Genomic DNA, 19,695 nt, shown 5'->3' with positions numbered 1-19,695 from the left:
TTAAATAAACAAAAATATATTATAAGAGAACCCATTTTCCCGTGATGCTTTGCGCGATTTCGTTCTCAGCCCGCGACGCGCATAACGTTTTGATGAGACTTTATCCCGAAACGAATTCTTGAATTTACACAATTTAAAGGTGAACAGGCATGATTCACGAGCTCTTATTGGCGCTGAGTGGATATCCCGGAACGATTTTCACATGGAACAAACGAACAGGTTTGCAGGTAAAAGTGTGACACGTTTAAAACGTTCTGGAATCGCACAAACTAGCTTAGCTAGTATGTTTTAATTCGGGTTAAATTCCCTGAATATCATCTCATTTAAAGTGTCTAACGGAAAATATGCTGATATCGATGACCACAGCAAGTATACATTTTGCCTGGCCTCGTCTGTTTGTAATTAGTGGTACAACTGATGTATTTCACTGATGCTCAGGCTTTATTCATTTTCTTAACTTAGTTTGTCCATATTGACCAAGCTGTCAGTACATCAGTGTTTACACAACTGGACTGACAAAGCAGATTGTTTTTTCGTTTTCTTTTCTTAGCGCAAAATAAGAATAGACGTGAAGGTGAAACCAAACTGTGCAAGAGAGGAAAGAAGCCGAAGGGGCCTTTATGAACATTACCTTAATGAAACATAACAAAGCAAGTAGAATAAACAAACAAATTAGTTACTTTAAACAGTTACCCAAACCACACAACAGAATCCTATTTGGACAAAAGAAGATGAACTGATTCAGACTTAAACAGGGCCAAACAGGGAAGTATTTTAAGGCATCTGTCCAGAGAGTTCGATAAAAAAGGTGATGATTGGAGGTACAACAAAGTGGAAACTGCGAGTCTCTTGAATGGCTGATGATAGCAGGAGTTGTGAAACAGGCATTGATCTTCATTATTACACCTGTATCTTCACCAATAAAGCAAACCATCCACGAGAAACTGCACATCAATCATGGATAAAAGGATTGGTATTATGTTGATTAGTGTTGACAGAAGGAAGAAAATATAAACTGGTCTGCTTCACCCACAGGTGTCCCAGGACCTGCCGTTCCTTCACCCCAGTGAAGCCAGCGTCCTAAACCGGCTCTGTAAGATTGGCGCGGATTATATCCGTTTCAGAGAGTTCATAGAACAACACACTGGCCATGTGCATCAACAAGTAAGTTCATGGGACATTTTTAGATCAATATAAGTACAACTTTCCTTGTATAAATATTGTTTTTTGACAAGTCGTGAAGGTGTCAATGCCGCAAGTCTATCACTTAGTGAAACCAGAAAGACAGAGACAATCACTCACACACACACATTCACACTCTTTGCACAATTATAGTGTCCCAATAAACCGAATAAGCAGAAAGAGGAAGAACGTGCAAACTCTGATCCGGATCAATAAAAGTATTTGTCGATGTATGCTACAACAAGGCTTTCACAGTGACAATAAAAGCTGTGTTCTTTATACAGCCCGCAACTGTCACACAACAAAAACACATTTTAGATCAAAAAGAAACTGATTTGAAAACACTTGCATTACAATCATCACATTATTACTTCATTCAAAATATTTGTTTAAATAAAGTCAATACTAGAGTTGCTTTTTACTTTTTGCTTCTTTATTTTGATTGGGAGATGATTTTCCCATAAGTTGCACAATGCGCTTGTGAATATCTTGAGAGCAATATGCATGCTGTCCTCTGCAGGAGCATCACATGAACCAGCCCAGCCAGACGGGGCTTCATGGGATCTACCTGCGTGCTTTCTGCACGGGGCTGGACTCCATTCTGCAGCCCTACAGACAAGCTCTGCTGGACCTCGAGCAAGAGGTCAAAAACACAACACGTCCAGCAAGAGTGTATTGAAAGGCAGTTGAAAGGCTGCTTCATGACTTTTCTGTGTGTGCCTTTCAGTTCCTTGGAGATCCACATCTGACAATTTCACATGCCAATTACAAGCTGGATGAGGTAAACAACTGTGGTAGTGATAATCACTAAATCAAATAGTAAAATTTTTCTTTTTTTAAATGAACACATTAGGAAATGGTTTGTCTAACAAGATTTTCCTTTTCTGGCTATTATTTATACAGTTCCAGTTGCTGTTTCCCTCTGTGATGGTGGTGGTGGAAACTATAAAATCACAGAAGGTGAGGATTGTTTGTTAAACAGCGACTGAAAGAAATGCTACAACTGAAAAATCAATCTGAAGCATCAGTACTTTTTATTCATCCTTTACTCTTTTTCTAAATCAACTTAAATTTGTTTTATTTTGAGCTCTTGTAATGTCTTGATAAAAACTTCAATATGAGTTGACCGGAATAGCTGCACCCTTTAGAAAGAAAGATCAACTGTCCCTTTGAGCCAACAATTCTGCTTCATGTACATCAGGCAGTCATTGCAGATTGCTGTCAGTACCATGAAAGTAACAAAGCTGTTTGTGTTGCTTTAGATCCACGGCTGTCAGATCCTGGAGACGGTGTACAAGAACAGTTGTGGGGGGCTTCCTCCTGTACGCATGGCTTTAGAAAAGTAAGTCAGCGATGTTCGTGTTTTGAGTCCAGAGTTCACGTTGTTGTGTTGGAGTAAAAGCGTCATATGTCCCGATACAAAGTCAAAAACTAGCTCCTGTTGGTCAGGTATTAGGACGAAGGATTTACAGTAACTTTTGTGATGTGAAGTGTCCTGCTTCTTACAATAAGTATTTAATAAAATATATTATATAAATAGTAACTCATTCACTTGCTCAATTTCCATCTGTGTCATTACTGGTTACTTTTGCTGTGGCAGTGTCCGTCGAGCTGCAGAGGCTACATTAGCTTTAGCTTTATTTGTTAGTGTTGCCTTCGGTGAAGAGACGCTGTTATTGTTTCATGAAAGTCATATTTTCCGGAGGCGGGGCACTTCATTAATCCTGAACAAACTCCGTCCCCCCGACAGCATCATGAATAAATGTCTGATTTTAAATAGTTCTTATTAGCCTGGATCCACAGTAACTGTCATGCATTGACAGTCCTAAATAAACAACTTGACTTTGTAAAAGCCGTCTGTTGATTGCATGTTGGTACTTTCTCAAATTATTATTTTTTTTTTGAAGGGCTTACTTCCAGATTAGAGCATCTTCCTCCACATAACTGGTGTAATGACACTTTAGCCAGTGACAGCTCAGTCAATATGTCACAACAACCCAATAATACAGCTACACATTAATACATACCTAATCGAGGGAAACTAACAATTGCAAGTTATTTTGAAGAGTAGATCGTTAGATGTTTATGCACAGTAACTGCTATAGTTTCCTTAAAAGAACAAGGCTGTTATTACAAATTTTAAGGAAGTTGTACAACGCACATATTGTTCTGTAACCCTCGTTTCCTTTTATTCTTTTGATGACATGTGAACGTGAGCTGCTCTGCAACACATTGGGACACCACTTTGAATGAATTAGTTTAAAAGTAAAAAAGAAAAACTGTCAAGATCTTTTTCAGAGTTACGTTCTTTCCTGGTGTTTATTGTGATGTGACTTGTCTATCTACACGTGACTAGAGTGGCATTAAATGCAACCCATCAAGAGTTTACTCTAATTTAGTAGAAGGGTAAAGCTATGTTGAGTAACTACTCTTTAGAATGTTGCTTTTCTTCAATGGCCCCTTCAATAAATGTCATTTAACCATCTGAATTTTATGTAAACAGCAATTTGTTGACTCAAACTGCCATGAAATCTGACTCTTCAGTCTTATTTCCTAATAACTTCAGGATTTTGGCAGCATGTCATGGTGTGATGTACAAGCAGCTCGCAGCCTGGATGCTGCACGGGTTACTGCTGGACCAAAGCGAGGAGTTCTTTGTGAAGCAGGGTCCCAGTGCAGGAGGTGCTGCTGCCAACCAGGAGGACGACGAGGAGGACCTGGGCCTGGGAGGTCTGAGTGGGAAACAGCTTCGGGAGTTACAGGATCTGGTGAGAGTCGGAAGGGTTAACAGTCGTCACTGAGCGGGAGAGAAGTCCTAACTTGGTGCATATCTGTTGTTGTGCAGAGGCTCATCGAGGAGGAGAACATGCTGGCTCCGTCCCTCCAGCAGTTCTCCCTGCGAACAGAAATGCTTCCCTCCTACATTCCAATTCGAGTGGCTGAGAAAATCCTCTTTGTTGGGGAATCTGTTCAGATGTTCGAGAACCACAACTACAATCCCTCCAGAGCCGGTAACGTACTGTTGATATAGGTCAGAGGTCTGCCACCTATGGCTCTGCTGCCTCTCTCAAGCGGCTCTTGTAAAAAAAAAAAAAAAAGCGTGAAAAGGCCATATTTTGATGCGAAGATCATAGACAGCAGTCAGAAGTCTTCACATGGCACATTTAAAAAAATGTTTTGTCACGATTGGTCTTTTTTAGGCTCCATCCTAAAGCACCAGGAGGATTTGTTTGCTGCTGAGCTGCACAGACTCAAGCAGCAGCCTCTTTTCAGTCTGGTGGATTTTGAGAACTTGATTGATCGAATCAGGACCACAGTAGCAGAGGTGAGCTCCGACACTTAACCTCTTTAAACAAAACACAGCCACAAAGTGAGTTTACAAAATAAAATCTATGCACTTTCCAACCTGCAGCATCTGTGGACGCTGATGGTGGAAGAGTCGGATCTGCTGGAACAGTTGAAGGTTTGGACTGTTTATGAATCGGATTTAAGTGTAAAGTGGCCACTTGTTGACTGTTTTTTTTTTTTTGTGCAGATCATTAAGGACTTCTACTTGTTGGGCCGTGGAGAGCTCTACCAAGTCTTTATTGACCTCGCGCAGCACATGCTAAAGACTCCGCCGACTGCTGTCACCGAGCACGGTAAATCTCGGAAATGGATTAGAATTAGTTGATGCTCAGTCTGTAAAAAATGCATTTCAAAAATCTAACACGGATTTTGTTGCATTGAGCACAGCAATTTGGAAGTTCTGTCACAAAATAATAGTCAGCAGGAGGTTTGTTTACATTTAATGTGTAAAAAAAAAAAAAACAGCAGCATGAGGGAAAAGGGAAATGGAGTGCAAACTTTTTCCACCGTCCCCCAGAAGCTGTGTGACTGGCTGAGCATTAGCAGTGTCAAGTGTTTTCATTTCATTTAATGTTTTATTTGGCTCCTCTTAAATCCAAAAGTGTTTTTACACATATGAAGGTGTAAAAGATCAAACTAAATGACATGACGGTATCTACATGCAGATAAACAAAATTAAGTTTCTGCACAGTGATTTTCACCTCGTCCAGGCATCATTAGAATCACTTCATGATGATTTTGGAAGAATAGTGCACATTTTGTCAAATATCCGATTTTTTTATTTTTTTGCATAGAACGACATTTTTTTCTAAGCTTTATCTTTCTGGATATATTTCATCACCCATCGTTTGAATGTTCCTGATCCAATCAAGGGGATCTGATTAATGATGAGTACGTCTTTTACAGAATCATCCCAATTATCTTACAGAACCATTCCTAAACCCATAAAATCTCCTGGGATGCGAGACGATAAAGATGAAGATGAGTTTTCCTAAAAAGAATTAAGAAACTTAAAGAAAAAGCTGTGATATATTTATATTTTTTAATCAAAATATGTATGTGAATGATTCTCTGTAACTACAAACGAAAGTACAAAATTTAATATTGAACATTTTCGCAAATTTATTCTCAAAAAATATCGCCAAGGCCCCATTCCTATTAAAATCCAATAATGTCTGAATGGTATTTTGAGTCACTGCTGTGTCATTTCCATTTAACAAATACAAATTGTCTTCATGGTGTTAAATATTTAAGTGATGAGGTACACAAACTTTATGATATCTGGTTATATTTGTGTTGAAGAACGTGCAATATAAATGGTTTCCTTTTCAAAGAAAACGTTGCGGGGAGTTGTGTCATAAGAGCTGTGTGTTTGACACCACGTGATGATTTGTTTCCCACAGATGTGAACGTGGCCTTCCAGCAGGCTGCTCACAAGGTTTTACTGGACGATGACAACCTGCTGCCCCTGCTGCACCTCACTGTGGACTACCAGGGCAAAGACAGCAAAGGTCTGCTCACATATTCATTCTTTAGAAGACTGAGCAAAGAGGAAACATTTACATATTGAAATTGGCTTTATTTTTTTTATTTCTTTTTCATTCGTTTCATCTAATTTTTACGGAAGAGTTTCAGGGCCACTGAAGAAAAAAAAAATTCAAAGGCTAAAAAAAAAAAAAAAAAAAACCCTTCGTGGACCCAGAAAAAGTCAAAAATCAAAGTTGAGTTCCACGAAGAGACGTCAATCCATCCCTCATCATTTGCCCGTAGATGTGAATTCACATTAAATCACTTAATTCTGACTATATCGGGTTGCTTACTGCTTATGGACATGTGATTTTACACAGGATTTCCTTAATTAATAAGAACACATTTAAATAAGCACCCCGGGATCCGTGCCTTTGTCCTTCGTACTCGACAAACTTCCACGACGGAACAAGGCAGCAGGAAGTTCTGTCTCTTCTAGTCCTGATACTGATGATAACTGCACCGTGTTTATGAGCTACATTCTGTCCTGAAGCATCTTTTCATCACTTCATTAAACCGCCTGATTTGCATTTTGAGGAAGCAGTGACGGACTTTTTTTTTCCACCGTGAAAAAAAAAATCTTGACTTTGATTTTCGACTTTTTATGAGGCCACAAAGGTTTTTGGTTTTTTTGCCTCCGAAAAAAAAATCTGGACTTCGATTTTTGACTTTCTGAGGCCACGGAGGTTTTTTTTTTTTTTTTTTAGCCTCCGAATTATTTATTTTTTTCCAGTGGCCCTAAAACTCTTCTGTAAATTTTAAATTGTTCCTTTGTTCGAAATAAATCAAATCAAAAAATTAACAGTACTTTTAAATTTAAACTCTTGGAACAGGGGTTTCTACAGCACGTTTTCTCAGCATATATTAGGATGCCATCTTGTGGTTTTGAGTGGGAAATCAGACATATGAGCCAAGTAGGGAAGTTTTCTTTTTTTGTTTGTCTTTTTTTAAATTGGGTTGCTGCTACTTTTCTGTCCAGAAGGAAATTTTGTGAACTCGCAACACATTTCTCATAAACCACAAAAGTACATATACATAGCTATAAAGAGAATATTGATGGACAACAGTTTGTGATTTTATCGACAATAGTTTGTCATAGTCTAGACTAAAATTCTGGAGTTGTAGCTGCTTACTTATAAGATAGTTAAAAAAAAAAGGATAGTTTTATAGCAACAGAGAAGGCATAGACAGTGGTGCAAAAACTCAGTAATAAATACTGTAGATATACTGTATGCATGTGACAAGAAATGCTCGGTGCCAGCCTCAAACATACCAAGTCCAAATGCTTCATGGAGTCTGAAGTTGTTGCTTTACTTTGGTTTCGGTCTTTGCGAAGGTAAAAGTTGTTCCCAACGTGCTCCACATACCACATGAAACTCCTATGAGGAAAAATGGAACAAAATAATCGTAATTAGAAACAAAACATCAAAAGTAAAACAATAAACATGGGTACATCAAGACTGTGATGGAAGAAAGTATTAAAAACACAAACACACTTCAGACATCAAGCAGATAACTCCATTAAAACCAGATGATTAAATAAATGCACTTAAATGAGCGAGGACCTGAGAATACAGTTAGGAACATATCCACACAGATATGCAGCCGTAAGACCATGTAATGCTTTAACATATGTAGTAATATACACTGGAGATGCAGACTGTGTAACTTGTCATACTTGTTGGCTCCCAGAGGCGTTGGGCCAGAGAGACGGCTCCACGCCGCCACAGGACACGTCGCCTCGTGAGCTTCCTCCCACGGGTTGGGCGGCACTCGGCCTCACCTACAAGGTTCAGTGGCCTCTGCACATCCTCTTCACTCCTGCTGTGCTCGAGAAGTGAGTGTATACCTGTACCTAGCCACCCACCCACCCATCCATCCATCGACACCCGGTCACTCTCTTCCTGTTTCCTCAGGTACAACGTAGTGTTCCGGTACCTGCTGAGCGTTCGCTGCGTGCAGTCGCAGCTGCAGCACTGCTGGGCCCTGCAGATGCAGAGGAAACACCTCAAATCCAGCCAGACAGACGCCGTGAAGTGGAGACTGCGCAACCACATGGCGTTTTTGATAGACAACCTGCAGTATTACTTACAGGTAAAAGTACGGCAAAGCAAGTCGTCCTGAACAAGCCTGTTCAAACAGGCTGAACACACTTTGTCTTCCAGCTTCTTCATCTCATTACATTTCAGCCTCGGAGTAAAAAGTATAAATCTTTGCAACCTTGATTTAATTCTTAGATTCATTTTTAGTTTTGAATCCTCTTATCACCTGAAGTTCAAAATAAACAGTTGTAATATTGTGAAGGTTTTATTTTTTTTACTTATTTCCTTTATAACTCAAAAATGTGACTGCCAGTTAAATTTTTATTGCACAGTACAAGAACAATTCTATTAAGGATTGTGATTCATGACAATTCTTAACGAAAGGTATTCCAGATAAATGCCACAAGTTTGATTTTCTAAAACTAATTAAACATAAAATGTGGTCTGTTTTATTTAACTGATTCACCGTATTTGAAGGTGATTGCTGATTTGATAGAGAAATTAAATTCTGTGGTTGAAAAAGCAGGTCACTTTTCAATCCAACCGTTGGCGGTGCAATTCCCCAAATCGCCCTGTCTGTAGTTCAAGGTGTCTTTGAGCAAACCGCTGAACTCGGTTGCTCTTGGTGGAGGTGTTTTGAGACAAAGTATTGAAATGTGCTACATCAGTGGAGTTAATTTTAGTTGCTGCACATGTAGGTTGACCTAACCAGTTACAGAACATTAACCATTTGAAAAGGAGCAACTGCAACAGGCGATTCAATACATCTATACAAACCAACCTTATTTTTGTAGATCTCTTCTTCTCTTCTTGTCTTAACAAGAGCGTCAGCACTCAGATAATGAGCCTCTCCATGGATGTGAATTTCCGTCTGTTCGTCTCTCCAGGTGGACGTGCTGGAGTCTCAGTTCTCGCAGCTGCTTCAGCAGATCAACTCCACCAGAGACTTTGAAAGCATTCGACTGGCCCACGACCATTTCCTCAGCAACCTGCTCGCTCAGTCCTTCATCCTTCTGAAGCCGGTGCGAACCTCTAAATCACCCTCAAGCTCAAGTTTGCCGCCTGAAAATGTCCTGCTTTGTTGGTGACGGCGGTCTGTCTTCAGGTGTTCCACTGCCTGAATGAGATCCTGGAGCTGTGCCAGAACTTCTGCTCTCTGGTCAGTCAGAGCGTGGCGCCGCTGGACGAGAGAGGAACCGCCCAGCTGGACATCCTCGTCAAGGTAAAGGCGACGACAGTCGTCTTAACTGAGTAATTCCGCCCCATGATTGTCAAGCTTATTTTCTACAATGCTTGCCCAGCTTAAAAGGAAATGGATGGAGCACATGTAGGACGTGAGGCCAACTCTTCTTTAAGGTTTTCAACCTGCTATAAAACTGAATAAACTTTTAAATGCTGAGGGGGGAAAAAAAGAGAGAAAGGAAGAGATGAGTTCTATTCAAATGTTTTTAAATGAATAAACATCCTGAGCTTTTTACGATTTTCAATAATTTAAATAAATGAATTTTCTGCCGTTAAACATTTTAGGTTGAAAACATTAAATATTAAACTATTTCTATTTGTAAGATCAAATGATGTACTCAGATGTATGTATTTTACCCATTTTAATCAAAGTCTAACTTTATAACAATGTATTTTACCCATAAACTTATTCATCCAAGACTCTTAACCAATATTTATTACTCTTAACATTTTAGTGATTTTGTTCATTGTTTTAACATAAATTACACTATGAAATTACTATATATATATATATTAATTGGATCAAATAGTAACTTAATGTATTTTGACTAAGACGTCCCTAGTTAAACAAATTGGTAAGGCCAAACACTACGGCGGTAGAGTTAACTTAAATTTGTGTCAAATGACATATAAACATTGAATCAGCCTGTGTATTTTAAGATGACATATAGTCCAACTTAAATATTTCCTTTTCAGAGCTTGAATTTGAAATAAACCATAATTATTCAATAAAACTGAAGCCACTCACCAACAACGTCCCTGAGCTCCTCCACTGCATCGTCTGAGTGTCTAAACACATAGGTGTGATAGATTTTCAATCAGGGTGGTAGGAGCAGGGGGAGCTTAGACCCAACACCTATGTTGGAGCTCCATCTAGTGTTTACATGTAAAACTACACCTACACCTGACCCAAAGTGGAGTGGACAGAACAGGTTAGAAGTGGGGAAAGGTTGAGAGTGTTGGGAGAGGTGTCTTCTTCTGGAATAATGGAGCATTTGGAGTGCCAGTTGTTCTTTTCTTCATTTTTGGCAAACCAATGATCCTAAGTTACCATAACAGCCTTAATCACCTGTCTAGTATTGTGTTGGTTCGTCCTCATATGCAGCAATCTGTGGTGCACTTTGTGTTCTGGCAACTTGTAATCAAGAGCGAAAATTCTGTTTGAGCTTCAGTCGCTTCTCTGTTGACTTGAAACGGCACAAGCCAGTATTGACTCCAAGAGATAAAGAGGAAACGTGTTGTCAGTTTTTCCATAGCTATTATGATAAAAGATGAATATTTGGCACAAATAAAGACGTAAATGAATTACATCCATGACAAAAAACATATTTTCAATGTAATTGAGTCCCTCTTTCTAATTATACTTGAATGTGGTTTCAGGGCTTCAGGCGCCAGTCGTCCCTCTTGTTCAAAATCCTCTCCAGCGTGAGAAACCACCAGATAAACTCTGATCTGGCTCAGTTGTTGCTGCGACTCGACTACAACAAATACTACACGCAGGCTGGGGGCACTCTGGGCAGGTGAGAGACCCAACGTGTGTGTTCGGTAAAAACCGCTGCAGAAAGACCTGCATATAGCTTAACGTTAAAAATCTGTTTCTTTACAGCGTTTAAGAAGATCACAATGAGTTGTTACCCTCCAGAAGCTTCACTCTACAAAATATACCGTTGCTGTGTTGTATATAAAACTGTCAGTAACATGTTCCCACTTTACTCCAGTATTGTTTCAGAGTTTCTGAACATTGTGTCACCACTTCAGAACAGAAATTGTCGGTGAAGCTTAAAATGCTGAACAAATAAAATCATGAAACTTTACAATTATTCCTTTAGTGGAAAACTTTGAAGTGTTCAGTATTCTGCAAAATAAAATTTCTGTAATAAGTAAGAAGCTTAGCACTTCTTGAGTTATGGTTTTATGAACATGGCTGAGCTGACGGTCATTGATCGGCTGTAATTGTATTATTGATTGCACAAGACTGATGAAATTAAAACCACGCTGGTTGCAATTCTCATTTTTCAAACTAGAAGACTGCCTTCTACTTGACGATACAGGAAAACTTATTTTAAAGAAGAGAAGAGTAGAAACAGGGCGGAGGTCCCACGGTTGATGTGGTTGCCATGGCAACAAGTCGCGGCAGTTCTACCCAGATAAAACCTTCCAGAGGGATTCTGTAGGCCATCAGATCTGAACCAGAGACATGGTCGCTGTGAGGCTTTAAAATGTCTTTAAAATACTCACAATGAAACAGACTCAAACATTATTCCTCCAGAGAGAAACGGCTGTTATTTCTATGCATCATAACACTTTTAGTTCTGTAAATCTTCCCAAGACGTTCACCATGAACTCATCTTAGTGACCAACTGAAACACTGAAACACCACAGAGATGAGGTGGGAACATGTCGTTTGTGACCAGCTGTCCCTTTGTCTATAATCCTCTTTGTACTTACTGTAAATATTTAAAGTTGGTTGCATTTTCTGTGTATAAAATAAACTGCAATCCATTAAAATGAAACAAGGGTCACAATTTATTGTTCCATAAAAACAGACAGCAGAAAGTTATGTACAGCTGAGGCATGCAACAGAACTAACGCTCAACATTTAACTTGGTCGAAGGCCTTTTTTTGTTGTTGTTTGTTTGCACACGTGGAGCGGGATTATGAGGAAGATGAGGTGGAGGAGGAGTGGTTGTGGCGATACTGAGGCTTGTTGTTGAAGCCCATGCGCTCCCCACAGATGAGACTCTGGATGAGCCACTCCGGAGACACCAGCGGGACCTTCTGCGACGTGGCGTTCTGCTCGACTGACGGCGGACAGTCGCCGTCCGCCACGACGATGTCGTATTTGCCAGCAGGAATGTCTGCAGGAGGAGGAAGTCTTGTTTATTTCATTCTCAAAAAGGTGCCACATTTATAAACATGCATCTATGGGAGGAGCTGAATCGACAGGGAACGGCCATGAAAAGAGTAGAAAAGTGCAAATTAATCTCCACTCGAAGTTCATTCAGTCATTTGGATGTTGTGGATTTTGTACCTGAGCCGTCTTTGTCGGCGTGGAAGTGTCGGACAGACGAGCCTCCGCCCATGGTTATCAGCTGGGCCCAAAGCTCCACCGGCTTCTCAAACACCAGCAGCACCTTCATGGCCTTGAATGGACTGCAGCGTGGGTGCCTGATGGGGAAAACAAGAATTTGTGTTTTTTTTTAATAATGCTTGGCTTCTGTTTGAAAAAAAAAAATCCCCTAATCTCAATTAATTTAAAATAATTTGGACAAATTTTTCAGGAATAAAATGATTTGGGGCATCCAGTAAAAAAAACGTTTGATCTCACCACTCCACGATGGCGTCATCCGGTCCCACGCCGGCGGGCAGCAGGTAGTTCCTGTAGTTGAGCAGCTTGTTCTCTTTGCAGCAGTCTCGAACCCAAATATGAGACACACACGGCACGCCGCTGGCCACGCACAGCAGGTACTTCCTGGTACGGCAATGCTGGTCTGCGATGATCAGGCTCTGATACGCCGCCTTGCACTGAGAAACGAGACGAGACAGGAGCGATGAGGCTCTGGAGCGCCACTGGTTTGTCCTTAAACCTTCAGCGCTCACTGAAATGCATTGAGATGTTCAAGGTGATAAAAACAATTTAAAGACTTATGAACAAAAAGCAATGAATGACATTTTATATAATGAAACTTTTTGGAAAAAGCGAAACATAACAAACATCCTACTGTATAAGCTTCCATGATCTCATTGTCTCAACTTGTAGACAATCAAACACTCATGTCAGGCAAAAATATGTTATTTTTGTAATTATTAGGTTATAAAGGTTCTGTTCAAAGACCTCCGAAAGAATGGGAAACACTGGCGTGTCCACTTGCCTGATAAAACATTCTATTAAAATGTCACTGGTTGGTGACAAGGGAGCCACCCTGTGGTGTTTTGGGGTACTACACTCCTGATGGAGGAGGCGCACCTGACATGTCACCTCTGTAAAATTCTGGTGCCTGTCTGTTATCAACTTGAGAGTTTAATTCTGACACGTGGGTTCAGAGTAAGTCCCCAGGAAAATATTGTGATATTTTAAGTCAATGTGATGTCACCATAGGGGATGAAAACAGCGTTTGCTATAGTATCTATATGGATTTGTTCTTATATACGGGTGGGAACGACAACGCTCAGGGAAATTTGTAATTTTTTTTTTTTTGTAAACATGTTTTAATGTCACGGTTAGCAGTGAGGTAATGAGTAGTGTTGGGAGTACTAGAGCAGGATAAGACCTAAATTGCTGCAAAATGACAGAAACATGCATTTGTGAAGTTTTTCTTTCTGCTATGCTTCGCTTGAATCAGTTCAATAACATTTTTTTATTTTAAGAATGAAAATCAAATTATCGCCATCAAAAACAGAGAAACAGACAGTCTCACATATAAGGGCCATTCAGAGTCACCAGTGAACCTCACACACATACTATATCTGAAAACTGGTGTACTTGGAAGTAAACCATGCATGCCTAGAGAAAACATGTAAACTCCACACAGAAAGGCCAGGCTTGAATCCATAACCTTCTTGTTGTGAGGTGAAAACATTAAGTACTACGGCACCGTGCAGCTCATAGAGTACATCATCCATGTTAGATATCTGAACCCATTAAAAAAAAAAAAAAAAAGAAAACCATTTCTTTTTCAATTTCACAAATGTCAGTTGCAGTGTTCAGTTCTACAGAAGTGATGTTGTGAGTGAGTACCTGTTCTTCATTGAAGTCTGGTAGGATGAAGCCTCCGCCTGCCTGCAGCTGGGACTTTGTGTAGCCTTTGTTATATGGACCAGTCTCCACGTAATCTATTGTAGAAAAAAGGATGACATGAAGGGAAGCAACTGTTCTACAACGAAGCAGCATTAGATCATTATTTTCTTAAATTTCTGCATTTCCATCAGAATTTTGCAAAAGTAAAATGTGATTTCGATTACATTGTACAGAAAAGTTTAATTTCACTACTCATAGCTGGCTTTGTTAACCCGTATATTCGGTGGAAAGTTGCATTTGATATAGAAAAGTCGACACCAGTGTATTGATTGTACATGTTTGCAGTTTCTGAAGTGGATAATCTTAAGAAAAAGCCCAACTATATTGATATCTTAGCCTTGTGACGTCATGAAAAGTGTTGAACACATTCTATTTTTGAAGTAAGTCCTAAGTTTTTCACGACTTTAATACTATTCTTATCTACTCTCTTGCGTCTGCTTCTCTTCCTGTATGAGACGGAAAACAAGCAGTCGTGTAGAGGTCAGCTGGAAATCAGCACAGTCATTACTGGTGGGAAAAAAAACTAAAACTATAGCTCCTCAAGTATCACAACAAGTTCTGCGTTTTCCTTCCAAAGTTGAGAAATGTCTTTGTTGACTTGGAGTCGACAGTGGGGGCTTAATAATCTGAGGCAACTTCAACCTTGAATATAATTTCAGGATTTAGTGAATAGAATCAGGAGCTTGGTGTCGCATCTCTTAATCTGCCTCACCCTCCTCATCATCGCTCACGATCTTGTTGGTCAGCCGGTCGATCTCGGACGAAGCCGTGAGCATGAAGGCGAAGCCCATGAAGAGAGACGTGTTCTGGGGCAGCGGGCCGTGGGTCTCCGCCACGTCGGCCGGCTGACCCGGGAGATCGGTGCCGCTGCCCGAGGTGTTGCACGCACCGACCCGCTGAGCTGTGCACAGAATGACACAAGAAATAAAAAAAATAATAATAAAAAAAGAAGTTAATCAGAGAAAGAGCAATCACATGACACGTTCACACAAAAGTCAAGTTTCAGCCACCAGAATAACAAGTTTTGGAAGAGACGTGAAGAAATCTCAAAAATCAATTAAACACAAGTGAGGAAACATTTTGATTTACTTGAAGTCACTTTTCAAACATCTATATTTAAAGAAAATCCACCCGTGAAATACAGCTTTCCTCCACCTGTGGACCAACACCATGCTAACGCTGAAAACAAGCCATTTATTACCGAGTCGGCCTCAGCAGCGGGCGGCAAACAGCAGCAGGAGGGATGTGGGCCACGTGGGGGTCTTAAAGTCTCAGTTATGCTCAAAAATCACACATTACTCATTTCACAGGATTAAAACAACTTCAAATAAAAAGTACATTAAACTGGTTGTAATCTAAAAGAACCTTTAAAAAAAATGTATATTATGATATTTTTAAAAAAGCCGATTTAATCTTATTCATACTAAACAATGTTTCTAAAAATCATCCAGATTCAGTCTGGACTGATGGCTGTGATTGGACACCGGCACAAAGCCAGTATCCAATCATGTTAAAAGATCCACTGGGCTCCCCCCTCCCCCCTCCCCCTCCCTGATCACACTGAGTGGTAGCGCAAGTGGACGGAGCCTCATACCCGCTCTGGCGCCCGCCCCCCTCCGACCCCTCTTGGCTGGTGAGCGACTGCTCTCGGAGGAAATCAGCTTCCTCTTCCCGGAGGGGCCGGGGGTCCGGGGGCTGCCGGAGGAGGAGGTGCGGTTGGGGGTGGTTTGTCCTCCGGGGGCCCCTCTGCGTCTCCTTTTCCCCTCCACAAGGTTGTCTGAAATAAAACGACAGGACCGACCCTGCTTCAGTTTGGACATGTAATAAATAAATATACTCTGCTTCTTTAGAAGAAGAAGAAAAAAAAAATCACATTAATAATATTAATAATAATAATGATAACATCACTTTAAAACCCGGGGAATTAAAAATAAAAAAAACAAAAACCAACAAGGATGTTGGTGAAGTACCTCAAAATGTTCTCTGCTAATGGTGAATGTCAGACGTAATTACAAAACAATGAGCTCATGACATTTTTCAATATTCAATTTTTGTAGCTGAGTTTGGAATTACTAAAAATCAGAGATACCAATTCTTTACAAAGTTATAACTAAAGCTCTGCTCTTTTATCCCACCTGGAATAAACCAGTGTCTTTCCTTGAAGTAAGTTTTCAATTGGAAGGTGAGCGGCTCAATGACTGTAAACTATATGTGTGTACAAGTGAGAAACAGACTTTAAAAAAGAAAAACACTGAAAGATCACTCTCCGTTCCGTTTGGCTTTTGTGACTTTAGACTCTCCAAATACTCAGAGACGGATGTGAAAGTAAATTTTTTTTAATGCATCTATTAATACACTTTATTCTCATCAGGAAACATGTGTAATGAATAATTCTGGAACAAATGTTTAAGCAGAAATCTTAAATTACTGTATTGATCATTAGATTTCCTCTGGTTTATCCTTCAGCCTTATTTCACCCAGAAGTCATGCAACCATCAATAATACTTTGATTTCCTCAACAGCAAAGGTCTTTAGGGCTTAAAAAAAAACAACAAAAAAACTCACCCACAAACTTTGTTGTGTTTCTCTATTTCTTTTTCTCTTTTGTTTTGTGAGTGTGTCTACAAATAAATGTCATCATGTCTCAATGCAGAACATCTCCACGGTCTTAAGATGTAAATAATGTAACTCACAACTGGACCAAATACAACTAGAAACAAGTGATGAGTTGTTGTTTTTTTTACTTGCGTCCCTTTTGAGACATATCCTACATTAAATAGTATTTCTATACAGTAAACTGAGGGTGAATCTGTGGTGGTGTTACCCAGGCTGATGTCGGAGGCCTTGGTCAGGGGAGTGGACGGTTCGTAGGGTCCGAGGCTGTGCTGCTCCCTCAGCTTGTTTCCTTGCTCCAGAGACAGGATGACGGAGGTCCTGTTGTACCACTGAGTCTGGCCGTCCCGATCCACGCAGTAGAACAGGTCCTGGCCCTCCGTCTTATGGCCCTTCACAACACCTGCACGGTGTACACACACCCACACACGATCTCAGGTTAGGACAAAGTGGGGTAAAAGATGAATGGACGAACAGACTGGCAGGCCCGGAGGTCTTCCTCACCGATGCTGAAGTACTCGTCCTCCAGCAGAGCCGTGACCTCCGTCTCCAACGGGATGGGGTCACACAGCAGGATGTCCTTCCCTGCCACCTCGCACTCGTAGCCGTCGTCAAAGCGCAGACGGAACTGCCCCTCGCCGGCATCGCTGATGATGCGGCCCGAGTAGAAGTAGCCGTTGGACGTCCACTTGGCCACCACCCGCAGGCCGACGAAGCTGCTGCCGGCGGAGCTCGCCTCCTCCGGCGAAGACCTGAGGGAGTCCGAGTGGCTGGCGAGCTCGGTGGGGCTGACGGGAAGGCGCGGGGGGAGCATGCGGCTGAAGGCTTCATCCTCGGAGGAGGAGTGCGGGTGGTGGGCGTGAGTGGCGAGCCTCTGCAGCGAGCCGACGCCTCCTCCTCTAAAGGGGGGAACAGAGTCTGTTCAGGCCTCTGACAGCGTGAAACACTGATTTATACAAAGTCTGTCAAACCCAGTATCAGAAAGCTTCCTCACACTGCGGTCTATTTCGTTTATTGTAAATATGCATTATTAAAAACATGTAAGCATTGCTAAGAATATTTATATATGTCAGAATGAACGAAATGAATTATTATTTAAGGAACATCTATGAAGCTGTTGATGGTCTGTTTTTTTATAGATCGGGTGTTTAATCGGCAATAACTGTGCGCTCCTACTCAACGGTCGTGCTTCACTAGAAGCAAACTAAATGTTTCTACGTTACACTTTATTTGTGCCTCTCCAGCGGAACCTAGGATGAAATACTTTATACTTACTGGTTAATAGTAGAGAAAATGTCTTGGGCTCTAATGTGATTTGTATTGTGATTTTTGTCTTTACTGCAAAAAGCGCTTTATAAATAAACTTTACCTCCTTACTAATGTTACACTGAGCTGCTTCTGAACATTTGCTTAAATGTTAAATTGACTTGTGAATTGTTTGTTTCAAGCTCTCGTCTGATAGAAAAATGAACTGATAATATGACGGGGCATAATTCTGATATATTATAAATTAGAACATACTAAAACAAAACTGCTTCTAAATTGTGTGAATTTTGCAAATTTTATGACGTTTGTAATTTCACTAACTCACAATAATTGAGAGATGATACTTTCAAAGCTTTCTAATTATTGAAATATAATCATTTCAATACTTGGAAATTATTTTTAATCCATAAATTTGATCTCTCCAGTTTACCGATTTCCAACATAAATACACCAATAGAAACGCAATTTTGGGAAGAATCTCAATAATTTGTGTATTAAAGGCAAATGATTCTTGATGTTATTTGTTAGCAGATCTGAGCGGAAGGGTTAGTGTAAAGAGAATCAGAGAAAAGGTGAAATAAGGAAGTGTTATTTCAGAAATACTGTGATGATCTGTGCTGTCTTTGGGTGCAGGGTGAGCCTCAGGGAGGACTCACCTGGACGGAGAGGACCGAGATGGCGGTCGCCCCCTTCTAGCCCTTCCTCTGGGGGGGTGCGGGACGAAGGCCCGGGACCCCAGGGTGGTGGAGTCTCTCATCACTGTGAACACTGACCCCGCCCTGTGCCCCCTGTGCCCCCTGTGACCCCTCTGTTGATGCCCACCTCCCCTCCTGGGACTGCGGACACACAGAGGGGACGAACGGAGCCGGTCAGGTCGCACAGGCACCCGTCGGGGGCCGGGGCTTCCCGTCACCCCAGACTGGTGCCTGTGACAACGTGAGCCTGAAGCCGGCCGGGATCAGTGAATCACTGAGAAGTCAGGGTGTTAGAAGGACAGAGAATGTGAAAGAGCGACACCTGGAAACTTCATGCAACTAGTGTTAAGAAGACACAGCGGACAGACCGAGGAGAAGCGGGGAGAATCTGAGCGGCGGGGTGGAGAACCCGGCGGTACCTGCTGGGCTTGAGCCCTCTGCTGGGGGGCATGATGAAGTCCGGCCTACTGAAGCCGGTGCTGCTGCTGGTCCCTCCGGAGCTGTGCTGCAGGCTGGACGCCTTTGAAGACAAGGAGCTGATATCAGCCAGGTCTCCGGAGGTCACGGAGCTGCCGGTGCGACACGGGGAGATGTCGCTGTCCAGGACATGGCAGTCCACCACGGGCTCCTCGTTCTCCTAAAGGCATCAAAGCAAGGAAGAGAGGAGACTCATTGTACACAAAGTTATTGAACAATTAGAATGAATAGCAGAAAGTGTCCAAAGTGTCCCCGTGTCCATTCGGCATCTCAAGAGACAAAGATTTACCTCTGTGACTTTGCGGTCCACCTCTTTTCCATCTTCATAATAAACGTCCGTAATGATCCGCGTGATGGTGGTCCGCACTTCCTGGATGGTTCGCACATGCCTGCGGTGTGACGGGATGGCAGCTCTTCTGAAGGACGGAGACTCCGGCTCGCCCTTTTAGATAAAAGGGAAAGTCAAAGTTTGTATAAAGCGTATTTTTCTTTTCCTCTTAAGGAA

General features: G+C 41.3%; 2 protein-coding genes across 3 annotated transcripts in view; one reads left to right on the top strand and one right to left on the bottom strand.

Moving 5' to 3' along the window:
• The first annotated feature begins 51 nt into the window (after positions 1–51).
• Positions 52–11,845, top strand: tubgcp4 (tubulin gamma complex component 4). Its single transcript, XM_080458424.1, has 18 exons — positions 52–227; positions 1,036–1,164; positions 1,703–1,825; positions 1,910–1,963; positions 2,086–2,142; positions 2,445–2,524; positions 3,749–3,950; positions 4,028–4,193; positions 4,383–4,507; positions 4,595–4,645; positions 4,718–4,823; positions 5,934–6,041; positions 7,750–7,894; positions 7,974–8,151; positions 8,987–9,121; positions 9,205–9,321; positions 10,722–10,861; positions 10,948–11,845. Exons 1-18 carry the CDS (start codon positions 150–152, stop codon positions 10,952–10,954), a joined length of 2,001 nt encoding a protein of 666 aa, XP_080314550.1. The 5' UTR covers positions 52–149; the 3' UTR covers positions 10,955–11,845.
• Positions 11,846–19,695, bottom strand: part of tp53bp1 (tumor protein p53 binding protein, 1) — a gene marked incomplete at its 5' end in the record, with an annotated part of 21,033 nt that continues 13,183 nt past the window's right edge. For both annotated transcript variants that reach the window (XM_080458422.1, XM_080458423.1), the window contains 10 exons: positions 11,846–12,199; positions 12,373–12,509; positions 12,670–12,866; positions 14,080–14,174; positions 14,852–15,040; positions 15,734–15,916; positions 16,964–17,155; positions 17,257–17,651; positions 19,133–19,350; positions 19,480–19,632. In XM_080458422.1, the coding sequence (XP_080314548.1) occupies positions 11,997–12,199; positions 12,373–12,509; positions 12,670–12,866; positions 14,080–14,174; positions 14,852–15,040; positions 15,734–15,916; positions 16,964–17,155; positions 17,257–17,651; positions 19,133–19,350; positions 19,480–19,632 (1,962 nt within the window). In that variant the 3' untranslated portion in view covers positions 11,846–11,996. The remainder of the gene's footprint in view (positions 12,200–12,372; positions 12,510–12,669; positions 12,867–14,079; positions 14,175–14,851; positions 15,041–15,733; positions 15,917–16,963; positions 17,156–17,256; positions 17,652–19,132; positions 19,351–19,479; positions 19,633–19,695) is intronic.

The sequence above is a fragment of the Lipophrys pholis genome (genome assembly GCF_963383615.2).
Source record: "Lipophrys pholis genome assembly, chromosome: 2".
In the NCBI taxonomy this organism is placed as follows: Eukaryota; Metazoa; Chordata; class Actinopteri; order Blenniiformes; family Blenniidae; genus Lipophrys; species Lipophrys pholis.
Note: the sequence above shows the minus strand (reverse complement) of the source record. Positions and strands in the feature narration are given on the sequence as shown.